The sequence below is a fragment of the Hemicordylus capensis genome, chromosome 1, assembly GCF_027244095.1.
Source record: "Hemicordylus capensis ecotype Gifberg chromosome 1, rHemCap1.1.pri, whole genome shotgun sequence".
Classification (NCBI taxonomy): domain Eukaryota; kingdom Metazoa; phylum Chordata; class Lepidosauria; order Squamata; family Cordylidae; genus Hemicordylus; species Hemicordylus capensis.
The window spans coordinates 141,663,800-141,683,431 of NC_069657.1; the positions used below are offsets into that span (position 1 = coordinate 141,663,800).

The window sequence follows — 19,632 nt, forward strand, 5'->3', positions numbered from 1 at the left end:
AAACAGCTAATATTATAATGCCCTTATACAAAACTATGGTGTGGCCACACCGGGAGTACTGCGTACAATTCTGGACACCACATCTCAAAAAGGACATTGTTGAACTGGAGAAGGTACAGAAGAGGGCAACCAAGATGATCAAGGGCCTAGAGCACCTTTCTTATGAGGCAAGGCTACAACACCTGGGCTATTTAGTTTAGGAAAAGAGATGACTGCGGGGAGACATGATAGAGGTCTATAAAATCATGCATGGTGTGGAGAAAGTGGATAGAGAAATTCTTCTCCCTCTCACATAACACTAGAACCAGGGGTCATCCCATGAAATTGATTGCCAGGAAATTTAGGACCAACAAATTGAAGTACTTTTTCACACAACGCATAATGAACTTGTGGAATTCTCTGCCACAAGAAGTGATGACAGCCAACAACCTGGATGGCTTTAAGAGGGGTTTGGATAACTTCATGGAGGAGAGGTCTATCAATGTCTACTAGTTGGAGGGCTATAGGCCACCTCCAGCCTCAAAGTCAGGATGCCTCTGAGTACCAGTTGCAGGGGAGTAACAGCAGGAAAGAGGTGAAGCCCTCAACTCCTGCCTGTAGGCTTCCCGCGGCATCTGGGGGGCCACTGTGTGAAACAGGATGCTGGACTATATGGGCCTTGGGCCTGATCCAGCAAGGCTGTTCTTATGTTCTTATGAAACAGGCAGCTATCCATCCAGGAGAGTGAGCCCAGCACCAAATCAGAAAGTGTTAATCATTTTGGATCAGGTCAGAACATTAGAATCACCTTAGAGCACCGCAGAGTTGGGAGCAAGGAGAGATAGATAGATAGATAGATAGATAGATAGATAGATAGATATTAAAGGTCTATTACCAATGTATGGGTAATGAGCATACATTGCAGTAGTGAGACTGGAGGAGGGGGAAGTGGGGGCTGATGTTGCCAAGCTGCTTTCATGAAAATAGAAGTGAGACTGTAGCAAGAAAGAATAGAAATGGGAAGAGAAAGAAAGACTGGTCTTAGTTTTCTGAGTTGAGGTTAACCAGAAGATAGATCTTAGGAGAAGATATGGGCTTCTGTGCAGCGGTAAGGCCTCCACTATGGGTGGCAAAGAGGCATTCAAGCCTGCTAACCCTAGCCCTAACCTAATGTCCCCTGGGTAATAGTGTGGTTAGAGATGCTCTTAAGATGAACAAAGGTGATTTGGAGGAAATGCAGGATCAAAAAGATAAAAATCCTGATAACTCCAAAAGGGCAATTGGGTATATACCCAACTCAAATAATATGAGAATCAGGCAGAAAATCTTTGAAACCAGATTAAAAGGCTTAGATGTGGCTCTGAGATCTCAATGTTTAATTAGAATTGAATACAAAAATTAGTTACAAGAATTAAAAGACAAATTGGCTATTATGCAAAAGGAAAAGCCATACTTGACCTATAATAAAACAAAGGGTATGAAACAAAGTATGTCAGTAGAAACTGAAAATGAAATATCTGATGCTACCATGTGTAAAGTTTTAACTCATTTGTATAAACCCAATGTGTTAATGTTGATGAAGTGCAAGAAGTAATGGAGGGCCAGAACATTCCCAAAACTTGGGGCAATATATGTGAAGATGCTGAAGTTGATGTGGTTGAGAATTCCTTAATCCTTTCCTTTCAAAATCCTTTACCCTTTCCTTAAACCCCACCTTCTCTCCTGCCCTTTTCTCCTCCTCTATATTGTACCCAGACCCCAGCCCAAGAAGACACAGAGACATTTTTTAATGGGAGAAACGGGCCACGCTTTATTAATATAACAACATTTGTGGCGGACTGGAAACAAGGTGATTAATCACCAACATAAAAACAGTGCGGGCACCTAGGCGTGGGCTAGGATTCAAAACGTCCTACCCATCGCCTGCAAGGGCGACACACCCTGGCTCAGGAAAGAGGCAGGTAGCTCCCGCCCAATTCCTTCAAAGCCAACCACCCCTTTTAGAAGAGGGGATCTGGACAGCTTCAGATCTTTACCTCCCCGGACCGCACAGCCCAAAGGTAGGTGAAGTCCTGAAGCAGGTTTCTTGGCAATGTAATTCTTCCCGTGCCGCACAGGCCACAAGGAAGCAATTGACCAATCCACCTTAAAATGTCCAAGGGTGCTCACCGAAATCTAGACCTCCTTACCCACAGCCCGCACTGTTACCGCCAACGTGGCCAACCTAGAACCTAACTACCAACTGACTGCAGAACAGAGTAGGCGAAAAAACCCCCAACAACAGCCAATAAGTTGAGAGCAAAAAATTCCTACTCGGCCCATAGGCGACCAGTCACTAGACCCGCTCTGCAACAGGGAGGGAGGGAGGGGGAAACAAACAGCCGACTGAGAGGCCAGAGCGGGGAAACGCTCGGCCTCTCAGCAAGCCCCGCCCACCACGAGCCAGCCAACCAATCAGGCTCCTTCTTGGGCTCGTGAGTCCCGGGCTGGGACAAACACCCTCCCACTTGCACGAGGCAAGGGGAGGGGGATTGTACCCAGACCCCAGCCCAAGAAGACACAGAGACATTTTTTAATGGGAGAAACGGGCCACGCTTTATTAATATAACAACATTTGTGGCGGACTGGAAACAAGGTGATTAATCACCAACATAAAAACAGTGCGGGCACCTAGGCGTGGGCTAGGATTCAAAACGTCCTACCCATCGCCTGCAAGGGCGACACACCCTGGCTCAGGAAAGAGGCAGGTAGCTCCCGTCCAATTCCTTCAAAGCCAACCACCCCTTTTAGAAGAGGGGATCTGGACAGCTTCAGATCTTTACCTCCCCGGACCGCACAGCCCAAAGGTAGGTGAAGTCCTGAAGCAGGTTTCTTGGCAATGTAATTCTTCCCGTGCCGCACAGGCCACAAGGAAGCAATTGACCAATCCACCTTAAAATGTCCAAGGGTGCTCACCGAAATCTAGACCTCCTTACCCACAGCCCGCACTGTTACCGCCACCCAGGAAGGTTAGCCCTCGCTTGACCTTCCTGCCCCACCCCCTCCAAACCTTCAGCAATCACTTCCCGGATATTATGCAGATACAAATCACAACCTTTCTCAGACAGGTGGACCCCGTCAGGGCGGAATAACTCGGGAAAGCGAGCAGCTATATCTGGCTGCCGCACCACAGACCCCCCGGCCGCCAAAACCAATTTACCTATTGCGGCTGAAATCTTCCTGCGTGCCTTTTCCAAGCTAAGGCAAGAATGAGCACCCCGCCACACCCTGCGCTGGAGCCAATTAACCCATATTATGCGCACGCCAGGCATCCAGCTGTGCAAAATAGACAAATCCGAGGAGGCTTGCTGAAGGATGGCGAGGCCAGGCCGCCGGCCCAAATCATTCTCCCCTAAATGAAGAACCAGGATGTCGGGAATGGGAAACCTATCTAAATGCTCCCTCAATGCTGGAAGCAACTGATTCCAGAGCATGCCCCTCATGCCCAACCAATAAACTGAAGCCTTGCTTCCTAAACCCAACTGGGATCCCCAGCGGGTGGTGCTGGCCCGCTTGAAAGCCCAGAAGACCAACGAATGGCCACACATCAGGACTCGGACCGGGACCGCCGCCCCGCCAGCACCTGCCAAAAGAAAGCAACAGGTCAGTAGAGCCCACACCTGTCCGCTGTCAGCGCACATAACGCCTGACCGCCACGGACCTCCAACGTCCAATCCTCTGAACTTCGACCTCCTGAAGCCCCATACGTGTAGCGGTGGTGGCCGCACCAATACGAAATGAATGTAGAGTAAGCCCCTGGAGCGCAACCCCCGCGGCCAACCGAGCCTTCCTCACCACCGCCAAGAATTGATACTGCGTCAGAGGAGTCTGATTGCTGTGGGTAAAAAGACATCCCCCCGAAAAGGGGCCCAGCCCAGCGTACTGCCTCAGGGCCACCACGGGGCATACATTGATATTCCCGGCCGCCGCGAGGCGAACCGTCTGGCCTCTGCCCCTCTGATCCGTCTTGGAGCGACGAAGGAGCAAACGCACCTCCCCGTCACCGAAAGATAAATCAGAATATTGCAAGCAGCGGTCCCTGGGGGAAGACCCGCTGCGGGGAAGCAACTCCCCTGGACGGAAGGCCCCAAAAAAGGCAACCAACAGTGCAGCCCTAAACAGCGACACCTCCCATGGGCCAGAGCAGCACCCCACTAGTTGGCCCAGCGTTGAAGCCACCAACTCCAGAGTAAAAGGGCGTCTGGGGTCCCTAGTCCTAGGCTCCCCCCTAGCCCAACCCTCCAACATGCGCCGCACCCGCGGGTCGGTGGAGGAATCACCAACCCCACGAACCTGGGCTTCAAAAGCTAACGCGGCAAGATAGCCCCCCAAAGTGGATACCGCACGCCCCGCCCTGCGGAGGAAGACCAAAAACTGCTGAAGTTGCTCTACAGGGACCGGCCACACCTCCGCCAAACCTTCAGTCTTTCGAAAAAGAGAGAAAGCCTCAAGCTTGGCTGTGTAGCTCACTCTGGTGCTAGGCGCCAGAGATGCCGCTATGGCCCGCTGTGCCTCCGCCTGCCAAGTTCCCACAGAAAAGCTGGCATGGGTTCCGGGTGAAGGGCGGCCTCGGGCGCTAACGCTCTGAACCTGTTTAACTGAAAACGAGACAAAGCGTCAGCTATGTCATTCCGGATACCCGGAACATGGCGGGACCGGAAAAGGATGTTAGCCCGCAGACACTGCAATACCAATGCCCTAACCAAAACCATGACCCTCGGGGACTGGGAAGTCTGACTATTGACAATCTGGACAACTGCCAGATTGTCACACCAAAACACAACTGAGGAGTTGGCAAACTCAGCGGACCAAATATGCACGGCCACCACAATTGGAAAGAGCTCTAGGAAAGTCAGGTCCCGGGAAACCCCCTGCCTGAACCAGTCCTCGGGCCACCTGGCGGAACACCAACGTCCCCTGAAATAAACCCCGAAACCTATTCCACCTGCAGCGTCAGAGTGGACCTGCAGGTCGGTTTCCAGAAGTCTAACATCCCGCCAGAAAGACACCCCATTAAAATCAGTGAGAAATGCTTCCCAAAGAGCCAGGTCGGCCCGGGCACCCTCCGTAATTCGTACTCTGTGATGGGGAGCCCTAACGCCCACAGTCAGGTCACATAACCGGCGCAAAAAGGCCCGGCCCGGAGCCACCACTTTGCAGGCAAAATTGAGGTGACCCAAAACAACCTGGAGATCCCTAAGGGAGACCTTACGGGCGCGACCAAGGGACCTAACCATGTCCAATAAAACCCGCAGCTTGGCCTGAGGCAGCCTGGAGCAACCGGCAACAGTGTCCAACTCAATCCCCAAAAAGGCGAGGCACGTGACCGGCCCCTCCGTCTTATCCCGTGCCAAAGGGACACCTAGCCGGTCTGTTAGCTCCATGAAGGAGCGAAGTAAATGGTGGCACTCCCTCGAATTCCCCCTGCCTGTAAAAAGAAAATCATCTAAAAAATGAGCCGTGTAGGGAAGACCCGCCTGGCGCCTAACTGCCCACTCCAAAAAGGAGCTGAATGTTTCGAATGCTGCGCAGGAAATCGAGCAGCCCATAGGCAAAGCCCTATCAAAATAAAATTGGCCAGCAAATGCAAAGCCCAGCAGCTCGAAGTCATTTGGATGTACTGGCAACAGGCGAAAGGCGGATTCAATATCACACTTCGCCAAAAGGGCCCCGGGGCCCCTACCCCTGACCACTTCCACGGCCTCATCAAATGAGGTATAACGTACAGAGCATAAGCTATCAGGGATGCCATCATTTACTGAGGACCCCCTGGGATGAGAAAGGTGGTGAATCAACCTAAATTCACCAGGAACCTTTTTAGGGACCACCCCTAATGGGGAGACCCTAAGGCTGGGGAAGGGGAGACTGGCAAAAGGCCCCATCACCCTGCCCGCAGCCACCTCCTTACCAATTTTCCTAACAACAACTTCCTCCTTACCAACCACTGATCTCAGATTGCGAGAACTGCCTAATCCCCTACGGGCCGAAGAGGGAATTCTGAAACCATCCCGGAAGCCACATAACAAATAAGAAGCTGCTGACTGGTCAGGATAGTCCAGCAACAGCTGCTCAAGCACCTTCACCTTGATAGGGCTAGGACCCTTTATTCGGAGCGGGTGGAGGAGGGCCACCCTTTTTACTGCTCCCCTGCCTATACTTAGCCCCGGAACCCCCAAACTTGGCCCTGGGGCAGGAGGAACTGGGGTGCCTCGCCCCACAGACCCCGCAGGCATGCTTAAACCGACAAGGGGAACGGGAGCACTTGCCATTGGAGTTAAACTCCCAGCAAACAAGGTGGGGTTGAACCCACTGTTGCCCAGGACTCCCTGAGGGCAAAACCCCCGATGGTTTAGAAAGCAAATGCCCACTGTCAGACCTATCTCCCTCTATGGGCCGGGCTGGAGACATAGTAACCAGCCACAACTCCTGCAACGGAGCATCCCAGGGCAATGTGGGGTCAAGGGCAGCCCTCATTCTAAAACTCTCATCGTACCGTACCCAGGAAGATCCAGCAAAGTCGGAGACCGCCCTGTGAATTATATCCATGTATTTTAACAGGGCAGGGCCCCTTGCGGGCTGGGCTTGGACAATAACCCCCATATAAATCGTGAAGCCAGAAAGCCAATTATTCCAAGTCTTTTCGACCGGCTTTCTCTTGGTGGCTTCGTGCTCCTTACAAGATTCCCCCTCTTTATGCTTAACCTCAGGTTCCCTGAACAACAAGCTAAAAATGTCCACATATTCACCCTTAAGGATTTTTTCTTTTGTAGAAGGGAGTAAGTGATCCCCTAACGGGAGGCCCATGCTACCATAGGGCGCATGCTGAGGTGACGGCAGAATCCCCATCGGATAATAACCCGCCTGCACCCCCGTGGCAGATCCAGCAGAGGAGGCCACCCCCGGGAGTGGGAGCGACCCGCTGGAGGGCCGGTTGCCCAACCAGACCTGCTCCGCAGCGCCTTGTAAGCCTGCAATAACTCCAGGAAAAACCGGCGGGGAACCCGCCACCCAAGGTTGTGTATATGGGGGCCAGTAAGAAGCTGGGCCCCATCCACCCATGGCAGGCATCGGCCAGGGACAAAGCCACTGGCCGGTGACGCCGGGCGGTGTAGGTGCTGCTGGCTCACCCTGGGCCAAAGGAGTAGCCGTATCCACTGGAGGCTGAACAACTGGTGCCGCAGGCGGAGGTAGCAATGGTGAAGGCGACTCCGGAACTGGAGACTCAGGTTCAGGAAGCGGTAACGCAGGAGCAGAAGGGCCCGGTCCAGCAGGGTTCAGCCCTTCTTCAAGCGCAGCCAGCCTACTAGAGAGAGAAGTTAGCAGCTGGCTTTTCACAGAACCCCTGGTCCTCCGAGGGACCTTAGGAGGAGGCACCCCCCCCACACCTGAAGGACCCGCACCTTTGTCGGAGGGGGCTGCTTTTGCTTTCTCTAAAGCTTCCATCCTATTAATTAACCCCCGTATCAGAGTCATCTCCTCATCCTCCTCCTCCGAGGAGGACTGCGGGGGAGCAGGCCTCTTGGGCTGCTTAACAGGGCGCCCCCCTTTCTTGCCCTTGGCCTTCCCCGGCATACTGCCTCCAAATAGTGGGATTCCAAAAGGGGTTGGAGGAAAAAAGCGCCAACCACGCACAGAATGAAGGTAGCAAGGATATAGAACAAAAGCCAAGCCCTTGTCCTGAATCAAAAACAATACTCAATCCTATCCAGGAAAGCACCAGAGCCCCCCACCCAAGGAGAAGGCTTGAAAAGGCCTTTTGACTCTCAACCAGGCCAGGCCCACCAGGGCACTGATGAGCACAAACACCCACCTGCTACCCACCAAACAAATAAAAGAATGTTGGCATCAAAAGTAGTGCTCCAGGGAACGGAAAAGGGGCCGCTGCCCAGCCACCCAGGCTGATGGAAACCCCCCAAATACCCCACAAACCAAAAGGGCAAACGCCCAGAAGGAGAACCACGCCCAGGAAGCCGAGTGCCGACGCCGCGCTGAAGAGGCCCAAAGACGCTGCTGCTGCAGCTGCAACCCAGCCGGGAGCAGTCCCGGGAGTAACCCCCTACCAGCGGGGCCACCGCTGACACTATGGCCCCCTCGACGGAACGCCGCCGAATGCTGCCTCGCCCGCTTGTCGGGCGCACTCCCCCAACTAAGGCCTTCGAGGAAGGAGCTCCCGGACCGAGCTCCTTCCTGATCGGAAACAAACAGCCGACTGAGAGGCCAGAGCGGGGAAACGCTCGGCCTCTCAGCAAGCCCCGCCCACCACGAGCCAGCCAACCAATCAGGCTCCTTCTTGGGCTCGTGAGTCCCGGGCTGGGACAAACACCCTCCCACTTGCACGAGGCAAGGGGAGGGGGATTCTCTATATTAGGTTCATACCCTCATCTGTGCAGGTCTCGGAGGCAGGTAGAATGTGTGTTTGACATACTATTAGAATATTTGTCTGACCAGCAACCGATTGATGTAACCACTGTTTTGGGCAGGGCAACCTGTTGTAAAGGTTTTATTATCTGCTGATCAGGTGAACATTTTATGAGTGAGTTTTCTTTTCCAATTTGAAGTGTAGAATTTATTTAATGAATTTATTTATTTATCATATTTTATACCACCTGATATGCATATCTCTATGCAGTGTACAAAATTTAAAATATTTAAAAGTCACAAATTAAAATAAATGTCAATAAAAACAATGTGATAGAACTATTAAAACAAGTTTTTTTAATTATTAAAATTAATTCTATGTAAAAGCCTGAGAGAACAGGAGGGTCTTGAGGTTCTTCCTGAAAACAAACAGAGAAGGAGACGCTCTTATTTCAGCAGGAAGCTTATCCCAAAGCCCTGGGGCAACCACAAAGCAAGCCCAGTCCTGGGTCTCCACCAAATGAGCCGGTGGCAACCGTAACTGGACCTCTCCAGAAGATCATAACAGGAAGCAGGGCTTTATAGGTAATAATCAGCAGCTTCTATTTCACCCGGAAATATATCGGCAGCCAGTGCAGTTCTTTCAGAAACGGTGTTATGTGGTCCCTTCATGTTGTCCCAGAGACCAATCTGGCTGCTGCATTCTGTACCTATTGTAGTTTCCGGACTACGTACCAAGGCAGCCCCACATAGAGCGCATTACAGTAGTCAAGCCTGGAGGTTACCAGCATATGTACCCCTGTTTTAAGGTCATTCGCCTCTAGAAATGGACATAGCTAACATATCAGCTGAAGCTGATAAAAAGCACTCCTGGCCACTGTCTCAACCTGAGAAACCAGGGAGAGCTTTGGGTCCAGGAACACTCCCAAGCTACATACCTGATCTTTCAGAATTTAAGGTAATTTACCTTGAGATTATCAAGGTGGGATTGGGTTGCCTTTTCATAATTGATGTTACTTATTTGGACAATTATTTTGGCACCCAGTCAATCAAACTTCAATTGGGATTATGCTCGATTTACACCCTGCATATTTAATCAGTCCAGAAAAAGCTGTGGGCCAGAATGAAATATTTTTGTATTTGTGGAAGATGTCTAGTAATTTTGGACAACTCCAATAATTGGTCAGAATTCAAGGATCATGTCCAGGGTGCTGCCGTAAAAGGAAACACTGATAAGTCTACTTAGCCTCCATTAACTCTGGAAGAAATGGATCTCAGGAATTACCTCTGCAAGACCCTACAATTGCAAGACAAGGCCCTTCTTGTTCCTAATTTATTTAGATTTCTTGCCTTTGGTAGATAGACAGGCCTTCCCCCTAAATATCCTTTAGTTAGTGGAGTTGGTATACAGTCGTCCCTCGCCAACTGTGAGGGTTCCGTTCCTCAGTCACAGTTGGTGAATTTGTGGTAGACGAACCATTGAAACCAATGGCAAACAGGGGGTTAGGGGAATCGCAGTCATGCAAAGACCAAAAATAAGGTTAAAAATATATAGAATTGCCCCTGATCCACAAAAGTCACCCCCAGAAATGTCCCCAACCCCCAGGAATTACCCCTGTACCCCCCAAATCACCCTAGGCCCCTGAAATCAACCCAGATGCCCAAGAACTGCCCCCAAATCCCCAGAAATGACCCCCTGACCCCCAGAAATTGCCCCCCAAAACCACCAAATAAAAACCCGCTAAAATTCAGATGCTCAGGTAACAGTTGGTGAGTGCAGTCACAATTTCCCAGTCACGGATACTTAAATCCGCAGTTGGGAAAACCCCGATTGGCGAAGGACAACTATACTTTTATACATTCCAGTGGGTATAGTAGAATGGATAGTCTCTTTGAAGATTTTTGAATGATTTTGAAGTTAAGAAATTGACTTTAATTTTTACGGAATTTCCCAATGATTTAATTTTAAGTTTTGCATTTTTTTCAGGAAGATTATTTGTTATGAGACCCCCTTTGTGATTGCACCCTAAACTTCTTGACTATGAAGATTTTTGGTTATGTTTGGCCTCAATATTGGGTGAACATATTATATTAGGTGGTCTCGTGCCATAGGTATAGAGACCTATGGTCTCTATACCTTTCCCTCCCTACAACCCTTTCCCTCCCTACAACCTCAGCAAATATAGATGAAAACAATAAACTTGCTCCTTTCTAGGGATGTGCAAACAGGTTTGACATCGAATCAGTTAGGTTCAACTGTTCGGGGTCGAACTGAACCGCCCCCTGTTTGGTCTGACCCCGGACCAAAACCACGCCCCTACTGCTCACTCCCAGCTCCTTTTTCATCCAACCCTAAAATTTCAAGAGTTAATTGCAGGTAAGGGGTAGGGGTGTGCATGGAACCGGATGGTCTGGTTCGATTCGAGTCTTAACGGGACCGGGCCAGTTTGGTTCAGCACCACCTTGAAACCTCCCCCACCACTGGTCCGGTTGGGGCGGGGAGGTTAATGGACTCATGGATTTTGAGTTTTAATTTTTTTTTTAACTTACCACCTGCAGGGGAGTTGTCTGAGGTCACATCAGGCCACGCAGAGGCCTATTGTGCAGGTGCGGCAGCCTCTAAAATGGCCACAATGCCAAGGGTGAAAGCCTAAAAACCGGCCAATTTCTGGAGTAAGGGCCGGCAAGGGGAAGGGGAACCTCCACGGACACCCCCACCTACCGCCTTGATAGGCCATCTCCAACAATTTCCCTGTGAGATAGAAGCAGCCAGGTCAGGCAAGAATCCAGAGAACAAGTGGTAGGCTGCACCACCCCAAGCAGCTTGTCCACATCCTCAGGCATCACATATTGAAATGATCCAGTCTAATACTGCAAGAGGGAATGCTGGATACCTGCAAAAACAGTGTAGTCCAAGTTGGCCTGAATACAAGAGATTTTGTCTGCAAAGAACCCATTAAAAGCATAATAGCAGAACAAAGCCTCTGGGGACTGGTTTGAAATGGAAGGAGCCTGAATCAAATTCTTCAGAACCCAGGACAGCCCTGCTGAACCTGAACCTGCAGAAGCAATGTGTGCAGACCAGAATTGGTTTTTTGCTGCATGCACCGGTTCCACATAAACCTTCAAATGGGTTCTATGCTATGTCCTGTCGATTTCGAGCTGGGTTCTCCTCCACTTGTGTGCCAGTCACCTACCTTGCTGTTTCAGACCCCGCAACTCTTCTGTAAACCAAGGGGCCACTTTTAAAGCAAGTCGAAAAGGACACTTAGAAGCAATCATGTCTACTGCCCTGGTGAATTCCCTATTCCAGGTTCCCACGAGGTCATTGACAGAATCACTGACAGCACCACCATTAAAACCCTCCAAGGTTTTCTGGAATCCTACTGCACCCAACTCGGGTGGACCATCTTAATAGGTCTTCCACCCCTGCAGGGCTAGGTTGCGGATGTGAAACCAACCTTAGTGGTCTATCCATGATAATGGGGAAACCACAGGATCAGGAAGGAACAGGTTGGCAGTCTGAGGATCCCAACCTCTCCCTGGTGTCCCAGGATGAGGCGGTGGCCAGAGGTGCTTTTTATCTGCCAGCTGCGTCTGTTTCTTGAGACGAACAATCTCAAAATGGTGGTACATATGCTGGTAACTTCTAGGCTGGATTACTGGAATGCGCTCTATGTGGGGCTGCCTTTGTATGTAGTCCGGAAACTGAGGTTGGTCCAGAATGCACTGGCCTGGTTGGTCTCTGGATCATCCAGAAGAGACCATATCACTCCTGTGTTGAAATAATTAAACTGGCTGCCCATGCGTTTCCAGGCAAAATACAAGGTGCTTGTCATTACCTATAAAGCCCTAAACAGTAGGTTCTGGGTATTTAAGAGAACGTCTTCTTCACCATGAGCCCCAATACCTGTTGAGATCATCTAGAGAGGTTCGCCTCCAGTTGCCGCCAACTCGGGAACGGGCCTTCTCCGTTGCTGCCCTTGGACTTTGGAATGGAATGCACTCCATGTTGAAATAAGACCCTCCCCATCTCTGGCAACTTTTAAAAAGGCACTGAAAATGCATTTATTCACCCAGGCTTTTAATTAGATTTATGGTTTAAATTTTTAATGCTGGTTTAAAATGATTTTAATGTTACTTTTTTAATATTTAAATGATTTTAATTGTTTAATTGATTTAGTTTTTATTTTAACTGTTAATTGATTTTAATTGTTTTTATTTGTAGTAAATCGCCCTGAGCCATTTTTGGAGGGGCAGTATATAAATCAATCAAACAAACAAACAAAAGTCAACTGTCACACAGGGGCCCTGAGGGAAATGGTATTCTTATGGATCACAGCCACTCACTCCACCACACATCTCCTAGTCTGCTCGACAACACAGCCACTCACCCTCGCCCATCTCCTAGCCTGCTCCACAGCAGAGTAGCCTGGTGGACCCAAACTGGGCCACTAGCTTCCCTCATCCAGGTCTCAGTTATACAAGCCAGGTTGGCTTTCTCATCCATAATCAAGTCATGGATGATTTCGGTCTTATTCTGAACTGACCTGGCATTGCAGAGGAGCAAGGATAGGTTCTGTGGTTAGTTGTAACTGCTCCTTGTGGCCAGATTGCTGACAGGGCAGCCAGAAGTGGAAACAGTTACTAAATTAGTGGTTTCCCTTCCCCTGTTATGGCCAGCTGCTCTGCCAACGCCAGTTCTTATATTCCCCACCACAACAATAACACCTGCCCCAGAGCTGCCGGACGCACCCCCACCCCCTCCGGACTGAACCATCGGACTGTTCGCACATCCCTAATTCCAAGGCTCAGCCAGAATTAAATATATAGATGCCCATGCCACTGCTCTAGAATAAGGAACAACACTTCAAAACAGGGGATGTCTGCAGCTCTGCTTGTGACACCCACTGGCTAAAAGACAAATTGGGTGATACTTCGGGAAGGGAAGCTAATGCCCAGTAATAGGGGGAAATCTGTGGATCGAACTTGCAGATGCAATACATGGATTCAGTGATCATAGACAAGCAACCTAAAATACTAGTCAAGCACCTACACTGCTACACAAAATATCAGGATCAGATACAGCTGTGGTTCTCAACCAGTGGTACACATATCATCTTTCCTGATGATGACATTATTTCTTTTCTTTGTGCTACAGTTTGTCCTACAGTTATAGCAGTAGTAAAAGTTATTGTCAACAGTATTATTGTAGTTTTTAACTAATGAATTATTTTTTGTTTATGTTTTAATCATAGCAATAAAATTTACTCTCAGCAATACTACTGCAATTTTCTTAATGTCCTTAAAATTGATCATAAATGATAACTATAACAACTGCAAGCCTGTAAACATATAAATGTCCTTCTCAGAAAAAAGCAAGCTTTTTGTTTCCATCATGGTGGGACCCTGGTTTTTTGATAGAGTGGTTGGTGGGACGTGAGATATGAAAGGTTGAGAACCATTGCTGTGCAGAACCCTGGAGGCAAAACTAAAGCTCAGGCCAGAAAGCAGTTTCTCTGAAATATTGTGTCATGACAGGCCATGAGCCTACTGAGGGCTGAAATAATATTATCCAGAGATCTATGTTCCTGACCTCGCCTGTCTGAAAGAGATCAATACCCACTCAAGAGGGTCATGCTCCATTCTTTTGATGTGTATTCTGGTGGCGGCAACAAATCTCCTGTTGCACCTGTTCCACTTCTGGAAGTGACAGCGTGGTAAAGACACAATTCATGAAGGTAAGGAAGTTTTAGAGCAGGGCTTCTCAACGTGTGGGTCCCCAGATGTTATTGGACTTCAGCTCCCATAATCCCCAGCCCCAGTGGCCTTTGGTTGGGAATTATGGGAGTTGAAGTTTAATTACATCTGGGGACCCACACGTTGAGTAGCCCTGTTTTAGAGGAATTGGTATTGGTATTAAAGGGGACATCCCTCAGGATAGGTGATGGAGAGAATGAGGTCATTCACACAATCAAAAACTGTATTCTACCCGGGTTTGGGAGCTGTCTGTGCTCCCAGTTTTCAGTTGTGTGGAAGCAAGGTAGGAGGAAAGCCTGAGTAGAAGTGATTGTGTGGAATCTTGTTTCCACACAATGAAGCTATTCTCACAACCTGGGGAAATCAAAGGGAGCCTAGCCCCATTTCCCCTGGTCGTCCACTGCCACTGGAGCCCCGTGGCTCCCAGCAGAAAACCACCAAAACCACCACCCCCCTTGAACAAGGTTAGCGGAGTGAGAGCTCCGCTAAACCCATTTTGTTGATCGTGTGCTGCCGCGGCGCAGCTCCGTGCCACAGCAACACAAGGAGATCTCTGCTGGGAGGCTGAAATAAGGCCTCCTGGCCCCGGGGGTCTCTCCAGAATGTCCCGCACACTTGCATGGGGCATCTTGGAACTTCCTGGGGCTGTGCAGCCCGCAATCCCCGCAGCCCCAGCCGGCTCCATGACGGAGCTGGCAGTTGTGTGGGTGGCCGATCCAGTAAGCCCACTGTCCCTGCACTGCCCTGAATGGCGCTTCACACTGATCATGTAAAGTGCCTCAATCACTTCTACCCATGTTTTCCTCTTACTTTGCTTCCACACAACTGAAAACTGGGAACACACACAGCTCCCAAACCTGGGTAGGACACAGTTATTGATTGTGTGAATGACCTCTATATGGTTCTGAGAGCTCTTCCCTCATAATACAAGAAAGTCGCTACAGGAGGAGGTTGCCCAATGAACACTTCTTGAGATGGTCTGTGGAAGAGGGTAACCTCCAACCTTGGCATCTGTGTTGTCTTAGTTCTCCTTCTCTTGTGTAGTAGGGTTGGAAACATATTTGAGAAAGTTTTGAGCAAGTATAGTAGGGTTTCATTATAAAACACGGCAGATAGCTTAGACTCATAATGAGACATCTAAGATTTATTTATTTATTTATTTATTTATTTATTTATTTATTTAACAAATTTTTATTTAGCCCAAAACTTACATCTCTGGGTGGTTTACAACAAAGCAAAACACAACATAACAGAAAAATTAAAACATTAGTTAAAACAGAATAAATGATAACAAAAAAGTTAAAACATGACAACAATTTAAAAATTATATTTTCAAACAGTGTTAAAACTATTAAAACAATGAGGCTCTACACATGATCCATGTGTAGATCCTTACCAGGTTCTGTGGGGAGAACGGGCTTAGCTCTCTAAGCTCAGAGAGCTAAGCTTAGGGGGCCACCCGACCCACAGAAGTCCCAGGATGCCCCGTGCGAGTGCGCAAGGCATTCTGGGGAGACCCCCGAGGCCAGGCGGCTGCTTGTAGCCTCCCGGTTGGGGGTCTACTCCTGTGTCACCGTGCCACAGAGCTGCAGCATAGCAAGACTGGGTTAGCGGAGCACTCACTCCGCTAACCTCGTTTAAAGGTGGGGTGCTTACTGAGGTTTGCTGCTGGGAGCTGTGTGGCTCCCGTGGCAGCACACAACTGCAGGAAAGCGGGCTCAGGTCCCTTAGCCCGCTTTCCTGCAGTCATGAGAATCAACTGATTATTTAATTAGAAGTCTGGGGGAACAAATGGGTCTTTAAAGACTTTTTTAAAAAGTTGTCAGAGACGGGGAGGCTCTTATTTTGGCAGGGAGTGCTTTCCAAAGCTTTGGTACAGCAGCGGAGAAGACCCATCCCCGAGTAGCCACCAGACAAGCCAGTAGCCACTGAAGATGGACCTCTCCTGATGATCTCAATGGGTGGCGGGGTTCATGATGAAAAAGATGTTCCCTTGAATACCCAGGGCCCAAGCTATTTAGGGCTTTATAGGTTATAAACAGCACCTTGTATTTTGCCCAGAAACTTATCGGCAGCCAGTATAGCTCTTTCAAAACAGGAGTAACATGGTCTCTCTGAGATGGCCCAGAAACCAATCTGGCTGCCGCATTCTGGACCAACTGTAGTTTCCATACTATACACAAGGGCAGCCCCACATAGAGCACATTGCAGTAATCCAGTCTGGAAGTTACCAGAAGTTGCACCACTGTTCTGAGGTCGTTTATCTCAAGAAACGGTCACAGCTGGCCTATCAGCCAAAGCTGATAGAAGGAATTTCTGGCCACTGCCTCAACCTGGGACACCAGGGAGAGGCTTAGGTCCAGAAGCACCCCATACTGCGTACCTTCCAGGGAAGTGTGAACCCATCCAGAACTGGCAGATCAAACTTATCTCCCTGAGTTTCAACCCCCACGTTTCTACCTTGCACAATGAGTACCTCCGTCTTATCTGGATTCAGTCTCAGTTTGTTATCCCTCACCCAGCCCATCACCAACTCCAGGCAGGCATTTAGGGAGGCTATGCCCTCTCCTGATGATGTTGACATGGAGAAGTAGATTTGGGTGTTGTCAGTATACTGATAACACCCTGCACCAAACCTCCTGATGATCTCTCCCAGTGGTTTCATGTAGATATTAAACAACATAGGAGACAATGTGGAGTCCTGAGGGACACCATATACAAGTTCATATTTTGAAGAACAACAGTCTCCAAGGGACACCATCTGGAACCTGCCCAAGAGGTAGGAGCGGAACCACCGCACAGCAGCGCCTCCCACTCCCCATCCCCTCAGACGCTCCAGAAGGATACTATGGTTGATAATATAAAAAGCTGCCGAGAGATCCAAAAGAACCAACAGAGTCGCATTTCCTATGTCAATTCCCAACTGGAGATCATCCATCAAGCAAACCAAGGCAGTCTCCACCCCATAGCCCACCCAAAAGTCAGTCTGAAATGGGTCTAGAGCTGGGAGTCTGGAGCTGGGAGGCCACTACCCTCTCAATTACCTTGCCCAGCCGTGAAAGGTTGGAGACAGGCCTGTAATTGCTCAACTCTGAGGGATCCAAGGTAGGCTTCTTCAGAAGTGGTCTAATAATTGCCTCCTTAAGGGAAGGAGGCATCCTGCCCTCCCTCAGAGAAGCATTTATGATCTCTACCAGGCCTTCTACAACAAGCCCTGTGCCAGATAGTATAAGGCATATCAGGCAAGGGTCAAGAAAACAGGTGGTAGGCCACACCATTCCAATCAGCTCATCTACATCCTCAGGAGTCACAAACTGAAACTGATCCACACAAGAGGAGTCGCTGGACACCTCCACATCAGACACTGAAGTAATTGTGGAGACGGAGTCTAAGTCAGCCCGAATATGGGATATTTCCCCCACAAAGAATGCATTAAACACATCACAGCGGGTAATCGATGGTTCCAGATTCTGAATCAAGGGAGGAGGGGCACACACTAGCCCTCTCACAACCCTGAACAACTCTGAAGATGGTGGGCATACTGCCAAAAGCAATAATAAAATGCTTTAATGTACTAAAAATTGTAACATTCTACAGCCACTGCAGGGAGAAGGTTATTATTTATTTATTTATTTAATTTCTATACTGCCCAAAAGTGGGAGGTTTACATTAAAATAAAAACTACTAAAATCAATTAACAGTTAAAATCAAAAACTGTAAAAATAACATAAAAACCATTAACAATTAAAACATTTAGAAGTTTTTAAAACCCTGGAAAACCAGGCCAAACATTTACAGTTTTAAAACAGTTTAAAAACCCTGGAAGGCCAGGCTAAACAGATAGGTTTTAAGGGCTCTCCTGAAGGCCAGTAATGAACTCAGATTATGGATTTCTGCCAGGAGTGCATTTCACAGCCCAGGAGAGGCTACAAAGAAGGCCCGCCTTTGAGTCGCCTTTGAGTCACTACCAGACGTGCTGGTGGTAAAAGAAGACAGACCTCTTCAGATTACTTTAACGTGCAGTGGGGATCGTGCAGAAGAAGGCACTCTTTAAGGTAACCCAGACCTAAGCCGTCCAGGTCTTTAAAGGTAATAACCAGCACTTTGTATTTTGCCCGGAAACATATTGGCAGGCAGTGCAACTGTTTCAAAACAGGTTAGAAGTGCATTCCAAGTGAGGGGAAATCATCCATGTCAAAGGGTGTGTGGATTTCTTCATGGCAAATGTAAAGTATCATACTCCTGAGGTCGGGAGCTCAACACTTCATATGGGTGTTGAGAATATGGTGCTGGAACTGCCTCAACGGAAACAAAAACAGGCTGCTGCAAAACAAAACAATATCATTTCCCACTGAGCACAGCACCACTGAACACAGCATACCCTTTCTCTACAAATTAATACCCCACATCTATAGCTTTACAATCCATTCCTTTCCTTGCTCCTCTCCTTATAGTTCTGACACACCTGATAAAGACAGCTTAAAATCAGTACCCTGAATCCAACACTCCCTTAAAGAGATGGAATTTAAGCAAGAACAAACAAATAAATAAGGAAAATTAAAAGAATATTGCAAAGCACAATGCATAATTAAAAGTCAATATAAATGATGACATATTTTGTGAAACTGTCTGATCAACATAAATCTGTACCAATGCCCGCGTTTCATTACTGGTCATAAGCATGTTCATTATCATGAGTCTTAGGAAAGAATATTAGGAAGTGTAGTTTGATTCTGGTAGAGATCCTGGGACTGCCTCCAGCTCACCAAAGAAGAGTTCCTAGGATTTACTGGGAGTGGCTACTGAACTGGTTCAAGTCTGTGGTATAGAATAGGATTGTGAGTCATTTTGAGTCTGACAGGAATGTGAGACCAAATTTGCCTTCTGTTAGGCTTTATCAGAAGGGGTTTAGCCACAACAGGTAGGAACTCTGACAATCAGAACTCCAATTAAAATCCCTCTTGCTGCTGCAGAATGCTGCCAGAGTTCCAGCATGCCTGTCAGATCTCACTCTTGTCTTTTGGTGCAGTTGAGATTTAAAAGTTAAAGAGGAAAAAAAGTTTAACCTTTTAAAATCTCAATGCAGCAAAGTACAATCTGCCTACAGAATTCTTTGGATGTAACTTTGAAGAAGTGTTAGCAAGAGCAGTAGGCTTGTGCATTTCGATTCGGGTACAAAACATTTTGTGCGCGAAAATGGCAATTTCGGAGGTTTGTAACCAAAACAAAATCAAGAATTAAAAAACAGATTTTTGTTTCCAAATCGAAATGACTGTGTTTTGGACAGAATGCTTTGTTCTTTGGAAAAGCATTGCAATTGAAATTGACTTCTCTGACTCTCTCCACTCCAGCTGAGGCACTGAGTGATTAGCAGAAGATAAGATATGCAAAAAGTTGTTGAGCATGAATGGTTTAGTTAAGTATGTGTTGTATTCAGTGTCACTGAAATGCAAACTGACCTTGCAAAGGGATTTGGAAGACAGCATTTTGAGACAG

At 48.2% G+C, this 19,632-nt stretch overlaps 1 protein-coding gene across 3 annotated transcripts in view; it reads right to left on the reverse strand.

Moving 5' to 3' along the window:
* Window positions 1–1,767: 1,767 nt before the first annotated feature.
* Window positions 1,768–19,632, reverse strand: part of LOC128335194 (membrane-spanning 4-domains subfamily A member 4A-like) — a 48,588-nt gene continuing 30,723 nt past the window's right edge. Inside the window, exons 1-2 of one of the 3 annotated variants that reach the window (XM_053273160.1) lie at window positions 8,079–8,358; window positions 1,768–7,321 (exon numbers count right to left, since the gene is read on the reverse strand). In XM_053273160.1, coding sequence (XP_053129135.1) covers window positions 4,515–6,287 — 1,773 coding nt within the window. In that variant the 5' untranslated portion in view covers window positions 6,288–7,321; window positions 8,079–8,358 and the 3' untranslated portion in view covers window positions 1,768–4,514. Of the gene's footprint in view, window positions 7,322–8,078; window positions 8,359–18,119; window positions 18,460–19,632 lie in introns of those variants that run through there. The other 2 variants (XM_053273179.1, XM_053273169.1) reach the window with 2 other exon arrangements.